This window comes from Oncorhynchus masou, chromosome 24 (genome assembly GCF_036934945.1).
Source record: "Oncorhynchus masou masou isolate Uvic2021 chromosome 24, UVic_Omas_1.1, whole genome shotgun sequence".
Classification (NCBI taxonomy): Eukaryota; Metazoa; Chordata; class Actinopteri; order Salmoniformes; family Salmonidae; genus Oncorhynchus; species Oncorhynchus masou.
In genome coordinates, this window is record NC_088235.1 from 16,751,521 (window position 1) to 16,769,822 (window position 18,302).

Sequence of the window (18,302 nt, forward strand, 5' to 3'; positions counted from 1 at the left end):
TCAAAACTCTGAAATAACACATATGGAATCATGTAGTAACCAAAAAAGTGTTTATCAAATCAAAACATTTAATATTTAAAATTCTTCAAATTAGCCACCCTTTGCCTTGATGACAGCTTTGCACACTCTTGGCATTCTCTCATCCATCTTCAGCTTCAATGAGCACTTGCTGGTTGTTTTTCCTTCACTCTGCAGTCCAACTCATCCCAAACAATCACAATTAGGTTGAGGTCAGGTGATTGTGGAGGCCAGATCATCTGATGCAGCACTCCATCACTCTCCTTCTTGGTCAAATAGCCATTACACAGCCTGGAGATGTGTTGGGTCTTTGTCCTATTGCTTCACGGTGGGAACCACACATGCAGAGATCATCCGTTCACCTGCGCTGCGTCTCAAAAAGGCACGGTGTGTGGAACAAAAAATCTGAAATTTGGACTCTTCAGACCAAAGGACAGATTTACACCAGTCTAATGTCCATTGCTCATGTTTCTTGGCCCAAGAAAGTCTCTTCTTATTATTGGTGTCATTTAGCAGTGGTTTCATTGCAGAAATTTGACCATGAAGGCCTGAGTCACAGTTTCCTCTGAACAGTTGATGTTGAGATGTCTCTTACCTGAACTCTGTGAAGCTTTTATTTGGCCTGCAGTTTCTGAGGTGTGTATCTCAAATGAACTTATCCTCTGCAGCAGAGGGAACTCTGGGTCTTCCTTTCCTGTGGCGGTCCTCATGAAAGCCAGTTTCATCAGAGCGCCTGATGGTTTTTGTGACTGCACTTGATGAAACTTTCTAAATTCTTTCATTTTTCCGGATTGACTGACTGACATTATTTGAGCTGTTCTTGCCATAATATGGACTCCGTCTTTTACCAAATAGGGCTATCTTCTGTATACCACCCCTACCTTGTCACAACACAACTGATTGGCAATCTCATTAAGAAGGAAAGAAATTCCACAAATTATCAAAATCAAATCAAATCAAATTTATTTATATAGCCGTTCGTACATCAGCTGATATCTCAAAGTGCTGTACAGAAACCCAGCCTAAAACCCCAAACAGCAAGCAATGCAGGTGTAGAAGCACGGTGGTTAGGAAAAACTCCCTAGATAGGCCAAAACCTAGGAAGAAACCTAGAGAGGAACCAGGCTATGTGGGGTGGCCAGTCCTCTTCTGGCTGTGCCGGGTAGAGATTATAACAGAACATATCCAAGATGTTCAAATGTTCATAAATGACCAGCATGGTCGAATAATAATAAGGCAGAACAGTTGAAACTGGAGCAGCAGCACGGCCAGGTGGACTGGGGACAGCAACGAGTCATCATGTCAGGTAGTCCTGGGGTATGGTCCAAGGGCTCAGGTCCTCCGAGAGAGAGAGAGAAAGAAAGAGAATTAGAGAGAGAATATGTGGGGTGGCCAGTCCTCTTCCGGTTGTGCCGGGTGGAAATTATAACAGAACATGGCCAAGATGTTCAAATGTTCATAAATGACCAGCATGGTCGAATAATAATAAGGTAGAACAGTTGAAACTGGAGCAGCAGCACGGCCAGGTGGACTGGGGACAGCAAGGAGTCATCATGTCAGGTAGTCCTGGGGCATGGTCCTAGGGCTCAGGTCCTCCGAGAGAGAGAAGGAGAGAATTCGAGAACGCACACTTAGATTCACACAGGACACCGAATTGGACAGGAAAAGTACTCCAGATATAACAAACTGACCCCAGCCCCCGACACATAAACTACTGCAGCATAAATACTGGAGGCTGAGACAGGAGGGGTCAGGAGACACTGTGGCCCCATCCGAGGACACCCCCGGACAGGGCCAAACAGGAAGGATATAACCCCACCCACTTTGCCAAAGCACAGCCCCCACACCACTAGAGGGATATCTTCAACCACCAACTTACCATCCTGAGACAAAGCTGAGTATAGCCCGCAAAGATCTCCGCCATGGCACAACCCAAGGGGGGGTGCCAACCCAGACAGGATGACCACATCAGTGAATCAACCCACTCAGGTGACGCACCCCTTCCAGGGATGGCATGAGAGAGCCCCAGTAAGCCAGTGACTCAGCCCCTGTAATAGGGTTAGAGGCAGAGAATCCCAGTGGAAAGAAGGGAACCGGCCATGCAGAGACAGCAAGGGTGGTTCGTTGCTCCAGAGCCTTTCCGTTCACCTTAGTCTGGCCCACTCCTGGGCCAGACTACACTCAATCATATGACCGAGTTTGAGTATGAGTAAAGACTTAAAGGTTGAGACCGAGTTTGCGTCTCTGACATGGGTAGGCAGACCGTTCCATAAAAATGGAGCTCTATAGGAGAAAGCCCTGCCTCCAGCTGTTTGCTTAGAAATTCTAGGGACAATTAGGAGGCCTGCGTCTTGTGACCGTAGAGTACGTGTAGGTATGTACGGCAGGACCAAATCAGAGAGATAGTTAGGAGCAAGCCCATGTAATGCTTTGTAGGTTAGCAGTAAATCCTTGAAATCAGCCCTTGCTTTGACAGGAAGCCAGTGTAGGGAGGCTAGCACTGGAGTAATATGATCAATTTTTTTGGTTCTAGTCAGGATTCTAGCAGCCGTATTTAGCACTAACTGAAGTTTATTTAGTGCTTTATCCGGGTAGCCGGAAAGTAGAGCATTGCAGTAGTCTAACCTAGAAGTGACAAAAGCATGGATTAATTTTTCTGCATCATTTTTGGACATCATTTTTGGACAGAAAGTTTCTGATTTTTGCAATGTTATGTAGATGGAAAAAAGCTGTCCTTGAAATGGTCTTGATATGTTCTTCAAAAGAGAGATCAGGGTCCAGAGTAACGCCGAGGTCCTTCACAGTTTTATTTGAGACAACTGTACAACCATTAAGATTAATTGTCAGATTCAACAGAAGATCTCTTTGTTTCTTGGGACCTAGAACAAGCATCTCTGTTAACTAACTAAATTAACTTTTGACAAGCACATCTTTAATTTAAATGCATTCCAGGGGACTGGAATGAAGCTGGTTGCAAGAATGCCAAGAGTGTGTAAAGCTGTCATCAAGTCAAAAGGTGGCTCCTTTGAAGAATGTCAAATGTAAAAAAATATTTTGATTTAAATAGTAGTAAAAATAAAGAAAAATATGAGTAGGTGGGTCCATACATTTGACTGGTACTGTATATTTCTTGTTAAAAGAGTGTACAGTAAAACCAGCACATAGACCTAGAGTAATCCCATGCAGGCACAGATGTATTTATTTTTATTTAACCTTTATTTAACTATTGTATTTAGATAATAAACAACATGGTAGGTGACAGTGTATAACTAGGGCATATCTCTCCACACCTCTTTACCACAATCAATCCTACTAAAGGCCTGTGTCCGCTAGGCCTGTGTCCGTTCACTGCAGTCCTGTTCACTCCATTACTTCACAACAAGGAGAACAAGAACAGATCTCACACTCACCTGAAGTAACCCCCCCTCCCCCCCTCCGCCTCACCCATCCTTGTTCTCCATGGGAGAATCTCAATTGATTCTGCTCTCTCCTCGCCTCCTTTACAAAACATATTGGTGGAGAAGGTCAGAGGGAAGGGACCTCTGACTTTTTCATCTAATGGGTTTTGAGAAGGAGACGAGTAGAGAGGACGCGAGGTGTATGCAATTGAGATCATCCCTATGTTCCCCCTTCAGCACTTACCTTCCTTATCTCCCTCCTCCCCCGTTCCCTACTCACCATTTTTTGTTCTCACTTACCTGACCCTTCTCCCTACTCTCCCTATGCCACCTTCTCCCACCTCGTTCCCCGTCCCTCACTCTGTTCCCTACTCTACCTATGCCCCCCCTCTCTCACCCTCCTTCCCCACAGACCCTTTGCTGTTACCCCAGTTGCAAATTGCCAAACAAATGAACCCCTCGCCAGGGACACATTAGGATAAATTATCTTTAAAGAGGACCATTTATTTAAATCTCAACTGACAGAGTGGGTGGAATCTCTGATTCCATTTGGCTCCTCCTTGGGAGAAGCAGAGGATGGGGGGGTGAAGCACAGGGATGACATTTCAATGCCATTTAGATGAGTAGTCTCAGTGCACCAGCGCATATGAGAGAGCGATAGAAATATCTTACAATAACCTCTCCTCTTATTCCAAGCAGTGCCGTGCAGTTACGTTCTGCTTAATCATATTTACACTGAGTTTACAAAACATTAGGAACACCTGCTCTTTCCATGATACAGACTGGACTGACCGGGTAAAAGCTATGATCCATTATAGATGTTAAATCCACTTCAATCTGTGTTGATGAAAGGGAGAAGACATGGGGGGGCAACTCAATATTCGGAAAGTGTTCCTATTGTTTTGAACACTATATATCATGGTGAATAAGAGTCAAATGATGTCTGGTCATCTCTTGTTTTTCAGGTATGTTGGTATATCTTATCTCTCCTGCTGAAACCCTGACAGCCTTGGTGAGGGGAATTGACTTGGGCTAAGGTCATAAGTAGTGGACTATTAAAGGGAATAGTGTGCCATTTGGGACATACATTAAGAGTCACATGAAATGAAGCGCGGGAGAAAGATTATTCTATAAACTTTTGCATCAGTTCTTTAAAAGTTTCCCTGATTTCAGTTCATAGTACCTTTCTCTCAATCACAATCTCTCCCTCTCTCTCCCTGGCTTGCGCTGGCGAGAGCTGGCACGCTCTCTCGCGTGCTTGCTCTCTCTATCTCGCGCTTGCTCTCTCTCGTGCTCCCCCTTTCTCGCTCTCTCTCTCGCGCGCTTGCTCTCTCTCTCGCGCTTGCTGTCTCTCTCACGCTCCCCCTCTCTCGCTCTCTCACGCTCGCTCCCCCTCTCTCTCGCTCCCCCTTCTACCTCTCTCTCTCTCTCTCTTCCCTCCTGTGCCATCATGAAGCTAGGCTCTCAACACTTTTAGGTTGTTTTTTTTTCTCCATCTAATTTTACCCTTGGGTAAACTCGAGTAGATTTCATATGAACGCACATCATTTTAAACACTTGTTTCAGGCGTAAATTCTCCCTGGGTTTATGGGTGCCTTCGCTCTGCCACGGTGATGGACTATTAATAAAAGGACAGGCACATGCGGAGAGGAGAGTGAAGCACTCTGGGACTGTGACAATGGTGAACATGTATGCGATGGCACTCCTTCCCCATGAGATTCCTTATTAGAGATCCCAAAATCAAAATATTTTTTTTTTGTTTAGTTTCTACTAAGTTCCTTTATGCTATTTCATTCAATGAGGAAAAACAAAAAGACAAACGCTTCTGTTGGACCATCGTCAGTGAATGTGACTACCTCCACAGTACCCCTCTCTTTCTTTCTCTACCCCAGCTAAAGGAAGGGAAGGGGGGTCAAGACATACACCAACCCTCCTCCTGGAGAGCTAAACTCTAGCTGGATTTTGCTCCAATCTAACCCTAATCTCAAACATCTAATTGTACTAAATACCTCCTAAAAATATTAATAATAAAAATAATAACACATGGGATTTATACAGTGCTTTTCAGAGCAGTGTTACAGCAGGAAGCAGCAGCCTGCATACCCAGTCACTCTCCAGAAGGGAAAGAACAGTGTTACAGCAGGAAGCAGCAGCCTGCATACCGAATAACTCTCCAGAAGGGAAAGAACAGTGTTACAGCAGGAAGCAGCAGCCTGCATACCGAATAACTCTCCAGAAGGGAAAGAGCAGTGTTACAGCAGGAAGCAGCAGCCTGCATACCGAATAACTCTCCAGAAGGGAAAGAACAGTGTTACAGCAGGAAGCAGCAGCCTGCATACCGAATAACTCTCCAGAAGGGAAAGAACAGTGTTACAGCAGGAAGCAGCAGCCTGCATACCGAATAACTCTCCAGAAGGGAAAGAGCAGTGTTACAGCAGGAAGCAGCAGCCTGCATACCGAGTAACTCTCCAGAAGGGAGAGAGCAGTGTTACAGCAGGAAGCAACAGCCTGCACACCCAGTAACTCTCCAGAAGGGAGAGAGCAGTGTTACAGCAGGAAGCAGAAGCCTGCATACCCAGTAACTCTCCTGAAGGGGGATTGGCAATCCCTGCCTTCTTGAAAGACAGCAGAGAACTATAGACCTACTGTAAGCACCACACAAAACTCATGAATGGGTGGTCCTAAAGTACATCTACTGCATGAGTTGGGCAAACCGATGATTATGCTCTAATAGTCCTTAACGTACATTTAGGGTTGATTTAAGATAATATTAAATCTTACTGTACATGTACCGCATGAGTGACGCTAACTGGTGAGTCATGCGCTTCATAGGTTTTTCTATGGGTCATGGTTCATGGTTTGTTATATGGGTTGTGTGTTTCGTAGGTTGTTCTATGGGTCATGTGTTTCGTAGGTTGTTCTTTGGGTTGTGTCTTTCGTAGGTTGTTCTATGGGTCGTGTGTTTCGTAGGTTGTTATATGGGTTGTCTGTTTCATAGACACCGTTGGTGCTGTACTACAGGCTAATAAGCTTTCAAGTGCATTAAGGGTTATATTTTACATTCTAGTCATTTAGCAAACGCTCTTAACAAGATCGAATTGAAGGAGCAATTAGGATTAAAGTGCCTTGCAAAAGGGCACATGGATCGATTTTTCACCTAGTCGGCGCAGGTATTTGAACTAGTGACTTCGGATACTGGCCCAATGCTCTTAATTAACCACTTGGCTATGTGCCACCCAGTGGGTGGTATTAGGTAATATAGAGTGGCTGCTGGTAGTGACACAAACTGATGATTTATGGGTTGTTTCATGGGTTGTTTCATGGGTTGTTTCTATAGTTTTATAAACTTCATTAAGGACTAAAGTCTAGTAATCCTTAACTAATGAAGGTCAATCTGTCTGGCCAAATACATCAATAGAGACCAGAGTGCTAATCCAATACTAAGTAGTAATATTACTGTACAGTACTCCCTCCCTCCAGACCAATCTGCTAAGTAGTGATATTACTGTACAGTACTCCCTCCCTCCAGACCAATCTGCTAAGTAGTGATATTACTGTACAGTACTCCCTCCAGACCAATCTGCTAAGTAGTGATATTACTGTACAGTACTCCCTCCCTCCAGACCAATCTGCTAAGTAGTGATATTACTGTACAGTACTCCCTCCCTCCAGACCAATCTGCTAAGTAGTAATATTACTGTACAGTACTCCCTCCCTCCAGACCAATCTGCTAAGTAGTGATATTACTGTACAGTACTCCCTCCCTCCAGACCAGTCTGCTAAGTAGTGATATTACTGTACAGTACTCCCTCCCTCCAGACCAATCTGCTAAGTAGTGATACTTACAGCACAGTGCTCCCTCTTTGTTCATGTAATAACTACAATTAGGCTACTGCTTTCATCTAGAAATAGTGTTTGTTTAAGTCATTTTCTTCACCCTCTGCTCAATCTATACCATCTATAGCTTACCAATCACTGTACATATACACAGCCAATCTGTAAACAGCATACCCAACTACCTCATCCCCATATTATAACTTACCCTCTTGCTCTTTTGCACCCCAGTATCTCTACTTGCACATCATCATCTGCACATCTATCACTCCAGTGTTAATTGCTAAATTGTGATTATTTAGCCTCTATGGCCTATTTATTGCCTTACCTCCACAATCTTCTACAGTTGCACACACTGTACATATATTTTTCTATAGTGTTATTGACTGTACGTTTGTTTATCCCATGTGTAACTCTGTGTTGTTTTTTTTGTCGCACTGCTTTGCTTTATCTTGGCCAGGTAGCAGTTGTAAATGATAACTTTTACTCAACTGGCCTACCTGGTGAAATAAAGGTGAACTAAAAACCTTCAAACATGTATAAATCTGACAAAAAAAAGAATAAGGAAAATGTAAATCATTGTCATATCATAGTGAGGTAGCTACAGGGTACAGTTCATTTGATGTTCATGTCAACAACGTTCCCATGATTTCCTTCTTCTATATCTTCTCCATATCTTACTAATTGGGCTCCATTAACATGCATCATGTGCTATTAGTACATTACTGCACAAACAATGCTTTGGGTAAGAAAAGACAGGAAAAGAGCTTTCATGAGATTAGTATAGAGAGTAGAAGACAACCGATTCAAAACACACAGCTGGAAAAAGTAAAAACAATCTGTTTCTATTATCTCTATAAATGTATCATAGCCAGAAGAAAACCATCAAGAGGGTGGGAGACTGAGCATGCTGGGTGGTATTCTGACATGAGATCCGTGCTCTTAATTAGAATTTTCTCAAAGTCTGCCATTGACATCAATGAATGATTTCAAGCAAAGGTCCTAGTTGTGCAAGCTTGATCTTCACTCTGAATCAGGCCCGGTGAGGACAGCAGGGTTGCCATATAACCCAGTCATATGACCCACTCCTAGAGTGTTTTACAGAGCCCTCCTGCCTCATGTGTTGTCCCCTTCTGCTGTCACCGCCACCATCTCCATGGGTGACAGTTGATAAGATGATGGGTGAGGTCAGAGAGAGGTGGCTTGACAAACTTCACTCTCTCGCTCTTTCTCTCATTCGTTTTCTCTTTCTTTCCTCTTCCTCCTATCTCTCTGTCTTGCTCTCTCCCATCTCCCTTTCTCCTTAACCACCTCTTCTTCCCTCCGCCAGCCGCCACGTTATCTTCACTGTCAAATCTTTGACCCTGAACCAAAGTAACCCTCTAGAAATGCTCCCCTCTCCTTTCATAATGTTAGCTAGAGGAGGAAAAGGAGGAGAGTGTTGTCAGCGTGTCAGCCAGTGGCTTGTGCCCACGAGGCCAGCCTTTTCTTCACACCTGCCTTCAAGGATAAGTGGGCTTGTCACGGGCAAATCTAATCTGTCGCTAGGCTCCGTCACACTCAATCGCTAGCTGTGCTAACTCTTGTCTACTCCTGTCCTTTACTGTCTGCTAGCATTGTTAGCTGCTCACCTACACTACTGCACTCTCTACTCCTGTCCTTTACTGTCTGCTAGCATTGTTAGTTGCACACCTACACTACTGCACTCTCTACTCCTGTCCTTTCCTGTCTGCTTGCATTGTTAGTTGCACACCTACACTACTGCACTCTCTACTCCTGTCCTTTCCTGTCTGCTAGCATTGTTAGTTGCACACCTACACTACTGCACTCTCTACTCCTGTCCTTTCCTGTCTGCTAGCATTGTTAGCTGCACACCTACACTACTGCTCACCTACACTACTGCACTCACTACTGCACTCCTGTCCTTTCCTGTCTTGCTACACCTACACTACTGCATTGTCCTTTCCTGAGCTGCACACCTACACTACTGCACTCTCTACTCCTGTCCTTTCCTGACTGCTAGCATTGTTAGCTGCACACCTACACTACTGCACTCTCTACTCCTGTCCTTTCCTGTCTGCTAGCATTGTCTGCTTTGCACTGTCCTTTCCTGCTGCTAGCATTGTTAGCTGCACACCTACACTACTGCACTCTCTACTCCTGTCCTTTCCTGACTGCTAGCATTGTTAGCTGCACACCTACACTACTGCACTCTCCTGTCCTTTCCTGTCTGCTAGCATTGTTAGCTGCACACCTACACTACTGCACTCTCTACTCCTGTCCTTTCCTGACTGCTAGCATTGTTAGCTGCACACCTACACTACTGCACTCTCTACTCCTGTCCTTTCCTGACTGCTAGCATTGTTAGCTGCACACCTACACTACTGCACTCTCTACTCCTGTCCTTTCCTGACTGCTAGCATTGTTAGCTGCACACCTACACTACTGCACTCTCTACTCTTTTCCTTGCATCTGTGACTGACCAAACTGGCACCCTTTTTCCTATATAGTGCCTATATATATTTATGTATTTATATAGTCCCTATGGGCCCTGGTCAAATGTAGTGCGCTATATACCTAGGTAACATGGTGCCACTTGGGACACAGTCTGTCTGTTAGCATTGTTAGCTCCCACCTCTAGTGCTCTCCTCAGCACAGGAGGTTGGTGGTACCTTAATTGGGGAGAACGGGCTCGTGTTAATGAGTGGAGCGGAATAAGTGGAACGGTATCAAATACATCAAACACATGCTTTACTTGCCTCCCGAGTGGCGCAGCAGTCGAAGGCACTAAATCGCAATGCTTGAGGCGTCACTACAGACCTGGGTTCGATCCCAGCCTGTGTCACAACCGGCAGTGACTGGGAGACACATGAGGCGGCGTACAATTGGACCAGCGTCGTTAGGGGAGGGTTTGGCCGGACGGGATTTCCTCATCCCATTGCGCTCTAGCGCAAGCTGACTGCAGTCGCCAGCTGGATGGTGGATTGGTGCGGCTGGCTTCCGGGTTAAGCGAGCAGTGTGGCTTGGCAGGCTCATGTTTTGGAGGATGCATGGCTATCGACCGTCGCCTCTCCTGAGTCCATAGGGAATTTGCAGCGATGGGACAAGACTGTAAGTACCAATTGGATATCATGAAAAAGGGGTAAAAGTACAAAAAAATGAGTATAATAATAATAACACATGGTTTCCAGGTGTTTAATGCCATTTTATTTGCTTCGTTCTGGCCATTATTATGAGCCGTTCTCCCCTCAGCAGCCTCCTGTGCCCCTGAGTGTAGCCTCCCTGAGTGTAGCCTCCCCTGAGTGTAGCCTCCCCTGAGCGTAGCCTCCCCTGAGTGTAGCCCCCCCTGAGCGTAGCCCCCTGAGCGTAGCCTCCCCTGAGCGTAGCCTCCCCTGAGCGTAGCCTCCCCTGAGCGTAGCCTCCCCTGAGCGTAGCCTCCCCTGAGCGTAGCCATCCCCTGAGCGTTGCCTCCCCTGAGCGTAGCCTCCCCTGAGCGTAGCCTCCCCTGAGTGTAGCCTCCCCTGAGCGTAGCCTCCCCTGAGCGTAGCCTCCCCTGAGTGTAGCCTCCCCTGAGTGTAGCCTCCTCAGGTAGAGGAAGAAAAGGGATGTGTACATTAACAAACACTTGAGGGAACAGCGGCGATTTCATCGGGAAATGAACAGAAAATGATGGCCGATGTTGTGGTCAGAGGTTATAGGACACCCACCTCTGCTTTGAATCATTCGTTGTCTTCAGTGTTTTGTCTCTTAGATCTGACTCTTCTTGGCGAGTTGTAATCTGTCATCACACTGTGCACTTGAAAATAAAGACAGAACATCAACCATTATGTTAGGAACAGGAATAGCGAGAAAGTGATGAGTGTGTGAAAAATACTTTATCTTAACATTTTAGTCATTTAGCAGACACTCTTTTCCTGAGTGACTTACAGTTAGTGCATTCAACTTAAGATAGCTAGGTGAGACCACCACATCAGTCATAGTAAGTGCATTTTTCCTCAAAGTGGCTATCAGCAGTCAGAGTTAATAAGGGATTAAAAAAACCTACTGTGAGTGTTAGTTCACAAAAGGAATGTATTTTTGTGGGGGGTTGAGGAGGTGGTGGAGGGGGCTGTGGGATTATTTAAGATACTCTTTGAAGAGGTAGGGTTTAAGATGTTTTTGGAAAATCGTCAGGAAGTCTGCTGTCCTAGCTTCAGGGGGAAGCCTGTTCTACCATTGGGGTACCAGGACAGAGAGGAGCTTAGACTGGGCATTTCGAGATAGAGAGAGAGCACCACTGCCTGGTACGGCAATTGCTCGGCCTCCGACCACAAGGCACTACAGAGGGTAGTGCGTACGGCCCAGTACATCACTGGGGCTAAGCTGCCTGCCATCCAGGATCTCTACACCAGGCGGTGTCAGAGGAAGGCCCCAGCCACCCCAGTCATAGACTGTTCTCTCTACTACCGCATGGCAAGGGGTACCGGAGTGCCAAGTCTATGACAAAAAGGCTTCTCAACAGTTTTTACCCCCAAGCCATAAGACTCCTGAACAGGTAACCAAATGGCTACCCGGACTATTTGCATAGTGTGCCCCCCCACAAACCCCTCTTTTACGCTGCTGCTACTCTCTGTTTATCATATATGCATAGTCACTAACTATACATTCATGTACATACATCAATTGGACTGACCAATCAGTGTCCCCGCACATTGGCTAACTGGGCTATCTGCATTGTGTCCCACCACCCGCCAACCCCTTTTTCACGCTACTGATACTCTCTGTTTATCATATATGCATAGTCACTTTAACCATATCTACATACTACCTCAATCAGCCCGAATTACCGGTGCCTGTATGTAGCCTCACCTCTGTTATAGCCTCGCTACTGTATATAGCCTCACTACTGTATATAGTATCTCTACTGTTATAGCCTCACTACTGTATATAGTCTCACTACTGTTATAGCCTCACTACTGTATATAGCCTCACTACTCTATATAGCCTCACTACTGTATATAGTCTCTCTACTGTTATAGCCTCACTACTGTATATAGTCTCACTACTGTTATAGCCTCACTACTGCATATAGTCTCTCTACTGTTATAGTCTCACTACTGTATATAGCCTCACTACTCTATATAGCCTCACTACTGTATATAGTCTCTCTACTGTTATAGTCTCACTACTGTATATAGTCTCACTACTGTTATAGCCTCACTACTGTATATAGTCTCACTACTGTATATAGTCTCTCTACTGTTATAGCCTCACTACTGTATATAGTCCCACTACTGTATATAGCTTCACTACTGTATATAGCCTCACTACTCTATATAGCCTCACTACTGTATATAGTCTCTCTACTGTATATAGTCTCTCTACTGTTATAGCCTCACTACTGTATATAGTCTCACTACTGTATATAGCTTCACTACTGTATATAGTCTCACTACTGTATATAGTCTCACCACTGTTATTTCCTCGTTACTGTATATAGCCTCACTACTGCATATAGTCTCTCTACTGTTATAGTCTCACTACTGTATATAGCCTCACTACTGTATATAGTCTCTCTACTGTTTTAGTCTCACTACTGTATATAGTCTCACTACTGTATATAGTCTCTCTACTGTTATAGCCTCACTACTGTATATAGTCTCACTACTGTATATAGCTTCACTACTGTATATAGTCTCACTACTGTATATAGTCTCACCACTGTTATTTCCTCGTTACTGTATATAGCCTCACTACTGCATATAGTCTCTCTACTGTTATAGTCTCACTACTGTATATAGCCTCACTACTGTATATAGTCTCTCTACTGTTTTAGTCTCACTACTGTATATAGCCTCACTACTGTATGTAGTCTCACTACTGTATATAGTCTCACTACTGTTATTTTTCACTGTTTTTATTTGTTTACCTACCTATTGTTCACCTAATACCTTTTTTGCACTATTGGTTAGAGCCTGTAACTAAGCATTTCACTGTAAGGTCTAAATCTATTGTATTCGGCGCAAGTGACAAATAAACTTTGATTTGAAATGAGAGCGAGAGAGAGAACAGTGGAGCAAAACAGAACAGTGGAGGCCTATCAGAGGGAGATGAATTAAGATGGATTAGATTTTGGATGGCACTCGGAACACAAAGTGGGCTGTCTAATATCTAATCAGCTTCCCATTCAGCTGGTGCAAATTCCTCCCGTAAATGCAGTGTAGGTCAGTTATTAACCCACTGTTGTCAAACATTTAGAGTTCATTAAAGAGGCCGCATTGCCCATTGCCTATTCATTTGAATTAATTGAAAATGAATATACTGTAATTGATGGGGATCATTCTGTTGCTAGTTTTTACAGTAACTTCAGAAAGTACTTGTGGTGCGCGGGTTAGATGTTTGCTCACCCGCACCCACCCACAATAGCTAATAATCCATCTGGAACCGCCCGACTATATGTGAGAAAGTCCAAATCTGAGGGTTGCACACGACCCTAACCGTAAATATAGTAGGCTACACTCAGATGGAAAGATTTTTTTGACAGGGGGTGCAGGATTTTTTTGTGTGCCTAATACTGATATATTTCTGCTTAGATTTTCCCACATTTTCATAGGCTATGTATAAGTCAACTTGCAGCTTCTCTTCTGTCATTATATTTTGCCTTAGAAGACTAAATAAAGCCGTGCTCACCAGAATAATGTCATACATTTATAGAATGAATTGTAGAATGAATTGTCCAAATGACATCAGTTTTAATCGGTTGTAAGGAAATAGAAAGCTGTGAAAATCCCCCAACATGTTTCTGATAAAATGTCAGTTTGGCTTGGATTAATATTTGATGTGGTTGAAATATGATCAGCTATCGGCTAAAGTGTATGTAAACTTTCGACTTCAACTGAACATGTAGGAGCAGTCAGGACACACAACTGCAATGAGTTCCGATTACTAGTCTTCTTCGAGCAGCTTTGTGGATGGAAGCTGACGCTTCTCTAGAAGTAAAGGTGAGGACAGGTAAATGTCACATGACAGGTAAATAACTATACACAAAACACATCTACAATATTATCACGTCAGTGTATAGACGCAACATGAAAAATATCGCGTAGGAATGTATACAAAGGAGGTGCGTAAAGGATTACTCTATCAGAGCTGCGTGTAAAATACAGTACATGCACGGGTGCGTAAAAAAACGCGCAAGGCACATTGTGACGATTATCAATAACTCAGCAGAGCAAGGAAATACACAAAAGCCTGATCAGTCTAAGAAGGATTGTGTATACTAGAGAAACAAGTTCGGATCTAGTTGTTTGTTTAATACGTTGGGGGCGACAGTGTCTAGGAGATGGATCCATTTACCCTCTTTTTGAAGTAAGAAAAGGTCAAAATCACCTCCTCTCCCATTCTTCCGCATTTTCTCTATAGCCCAGATCTTTAGTTCATTGACTGCGTGTTGGTACTGAATAACGTGGGCTGCTAGAGGGTAGTTCTCCTCCTTGCTCAAATAGAGATTTTGTGTTCTATGACCCATATCCCAGGGCGCGTGTGGTCTTCCCGGTTTGTAATTTGGAGCACGGGCACTGGATAATGTAGAGTCCATTCACCTTATTATGTGACTTGTTAAGCAGATTTTTACTCCTGAACTTATTTATTCTTGCCATAGCAAGAATACTTATTGACTAAAGACATTTCAGCTTTTAATTTTTAATTAATTTGTAACATTTTCGAAAAACTTAATTACACTTATTATGGGGTATTATGGTGTGTCGACCAGTGTCCAAAAATCTGCCTAGAACACAACACAATGTGGAAAAAGTGGAAAAAGTCAAGAGGTGTGAATACCTTCTGAATGCACCCTAATTTGCATCATAATGGAAAGGCTGTTTTCCTCTAAATTGTCTTATCATTTGTTGGTCACTTTGAGTCATCACGGACTGTCAACATGTCCTCATATCACTACTCTTCCGTATTTGCCTTTTCATTTAATGTGTGTGAGTTTTGAGCTGTGAGTATGAGTTATTGTGGGTGAGATCATCCATGTAATGGTTGAGGTGTTGTTGGTAAGTTGGTGCTGGTTATGAGTTAGTCATAAAAACAGAATGAATTGACTCTGTTAAGTTCCACTCAGGTCAGGGGATCTGGAATGTGCTAGCACACCTTCATATCGGCTGAAGATATTGATCATACTCTATAATGATGTTCATTCTCCTGATATACATCCATTGCCAATCTGTTGTCATTGTGTGAATTTCAATGAATTTGAAAATAAACTTCCATTGTTTTACTACTCTGAGTATTTTTTGGTAGCATATTATATTCTATGGAATGTGTTCTGTGTGGAATGGCATAGGCTATCTTCTGTTGAATATGAGTTACTTATAATAACCACTTCCTCCATCTCTCTTTCTCTCCCTCTCCACAGCTAACCCAACAGGCCCGGCAGTGAAGGGCTACCCAGGTCCATCGGAGGGGGTGTTCCGTGAGTCAAGCAGTACCACAGGGATGGTGGTTGGCATCATAGCGGCAGCCGCCCTCTGTATCCTCATCCTGCTCTACGCCATGTACAAATACCGCAACCGGGACGAGGGATCTTACCATGTGGACGAGAGCCGTAACTACATCAGTAACACATCGCAGTCCAACGGGACGTTGGTGAAGGACAAACCGCCGAACGCAGCCAAGACCTCCTTTAAGAGCAAGAAGAATAAGGACAAGGAGTATTACGTGTGATCCTTACTGTCTCTGGTCTTCGCCACTGGCCCGACAAACTTTTTGACTCGAGAAGACCAATCAGGAGATCAGAAGACCACTAAAAAGTGTATAATAATGAACAAACGAAATTCAACAAAAACTACAAAATAACATTGTGTCTTTCATTTTACCCAAGACATGGTGGGATGGTGTTATACCCAAATGCCAAATGGACTAAAAAATAAAACAGAACATCTTCCTTTAGATTCTTAAAACCAACAAACTGGGCTTTAGGAAATAGCACCAGGGAGATAGAGGTACTCTATTGGACTATACTGAAGAGGGTTTGGAACTGCAGAATAATCAACAGGAGTACCTATACATCTTAAACCAACAAACAATCCAACCAATTGTTCAGTTTTATTCCGTTTATTACCAGGATATTGGTAATCCAAACGGGAGAAGAGAGATGCAAACGGGCGAGGAGAGGTATACAATTGAGGAAGATATAGTACAACTATAAACTCCAATGTTTAATTTACATATCCTGTGTTTGTGTTAACTGGGAACTTTTCTATGAGAAAATACTTAAAACGCACAAATGAGGTAAATAAAGAAAACCCAACACCAAACATGTGCAACAACAGATGACGAGGGAATAGAAAAGAGATGGCATAATGGGAAGGCAAGGTAACAGTGAAGAAGGAAGTGAAAGGATAAATATGCTACCTACTGTATGTTTGACTAACCAGCCAAAGTATTTGCACTTTTTATGGTGGCAATGATGGGCAAAACACAGACTAAAGGGGCAATGATGGGCAAAACACAGACTAAAGGAACAATGATGGGCAAAACACAGACTAAAGGAACAATGATGGCCAAAACACAGACTAAAGGTACATTTGGCTGCCTGATCTATCAACAGTGCAAAGACAAAATGGCCTCCCATTAATCTTGATCTAGAGAGACTTATGTCAAGTTATGATTAAGATTCATCTTTGCCAGTTAAGAAATCATGATGCCTTAGATTCCACACTGTTGTTGAAAACTAAGGCAAAGTGTTTTACAGAATTCTGGAAGGAGAAGTCTGAATGTTCTGAATGCGATCATTCTGATACTGGAACACTCCATGCACGCAAACGTATCTTATTACAGTACATGTTTATATACAGTACAACCACATCTATATGTGCTTTCTGGACAGTGACAAAGTGGTGTTTTATAGCCTGTTGTATAGATGACCACGCAAGCTATATCTGCTCCTCCTCCAACCATTTTTGGAATAAAAAACAAATAAAAAAATGACAAAAATACCAAATTAAATGTTACTAAGTGTTGCTAGATATAGAAGATTTTATGATGATGTTGATCGGCATTTACTTTTCTTTTCAGTTGGATTCTTTATTCCCCCGTTAAACATCTGTTTAGTTTTTATACAAATGCCAACCTGATCTAATAGATATATTGACCCCGCCCAGTAGTAGCCTGACCGTCCTCAAACTGTACAAGGTAATGATAGTGGACAGTAGAGACCTGGTATGATGATATGCAGGATGAGGTCATGTCTCCAGGGTATCACAAACTTTCTCCCCATTCCTGCTCCTTCCCAGTTCCTGGGGCAGTAACAGTAACGGATGGCCTTCCTCCCTATACCTGCCCCCCAAACTAAACCTAGCTATGTATGAATGAAGACGTATACTACTGATGATGTTGCTGTATGTTTTCCTATAAGTGGTCCTATAACATGATTGTTTAGTGTATGCTTGGGCTGATGCAAACAAACTGAAGAAGAAATAGGAAGAGATCATTTGAACCGTTTGTGTTTTTGTCATTCTACTGTCAGCTCTGTTCTGCTGTCCTGGTGACCTGATGGACTTGGAATGAGTGCTACTATGACCTATAAATAATGAGGACTATTATAAATTCTTTGATTGTTCATTTCTTTTTAATTTCTACATGTGCTATTTTTTTCTACAGTGTTTTATGTTCGAATTGTGACAATGTCTTTATTATTGACCTCAGTAACATTTATTATAAAAAAAATAGTTTTGAAAAATGAAATGAATAATTGAAATAAAATGTTACCAAAGTGAACTTCAGTCTACTGTATGAGGTTCTATGGTAAAATCATTGTGCTTTGTTAATTACTAAATGGTTCATTGGTCTACCTTTGTTTTTTCTTTCTTATCGGGATCTAAAGTCATTTATCTTCGTTTCCTAGAAAGACCCTGTACATGCTATCCTTATAACTGCTTAAATTATACCTTACTTTATTCATCCATGCATACATTATCAAATAGAACAATATAAGACCTTCATTCCAACAGTTAACATGTTAACCAAGAATATTAAACCAGTTGAACAGCATGCACCCAGCTGGTTATA

General features: G+C 43.1%; 1 protein-coding gene across 6 annotated transcripts in view; it reads left to right on the forward strand.

Annotated features, from left to right (window-relative positions):
- Positions 1-18,016, forward strand: part of LOC135511864 (neurexin-1a-like) — a 918,691-nt gene extending 900,675 nt beyond the window's left edge. For all 6 annotated transcript variants that reach the window (XM_064933362.1, XM_064933358.1, XM_064933359.1 and 3 more), the window contains one exon: positions 15,649-18,016. In XM_064933362.1, coding sequence (XP_064789434.1) covers positions 15,649-15,956 — 308 coding nt within the window. In that variant the 3' untranslated portion in view covers positions 15,957-18,016. The remainder of the gene's footprint in view (positions 1-15,648) is intronic.
- The last annotated feature ends 286 nt before the right edge of the window (positions 18,017-18,302 follow it).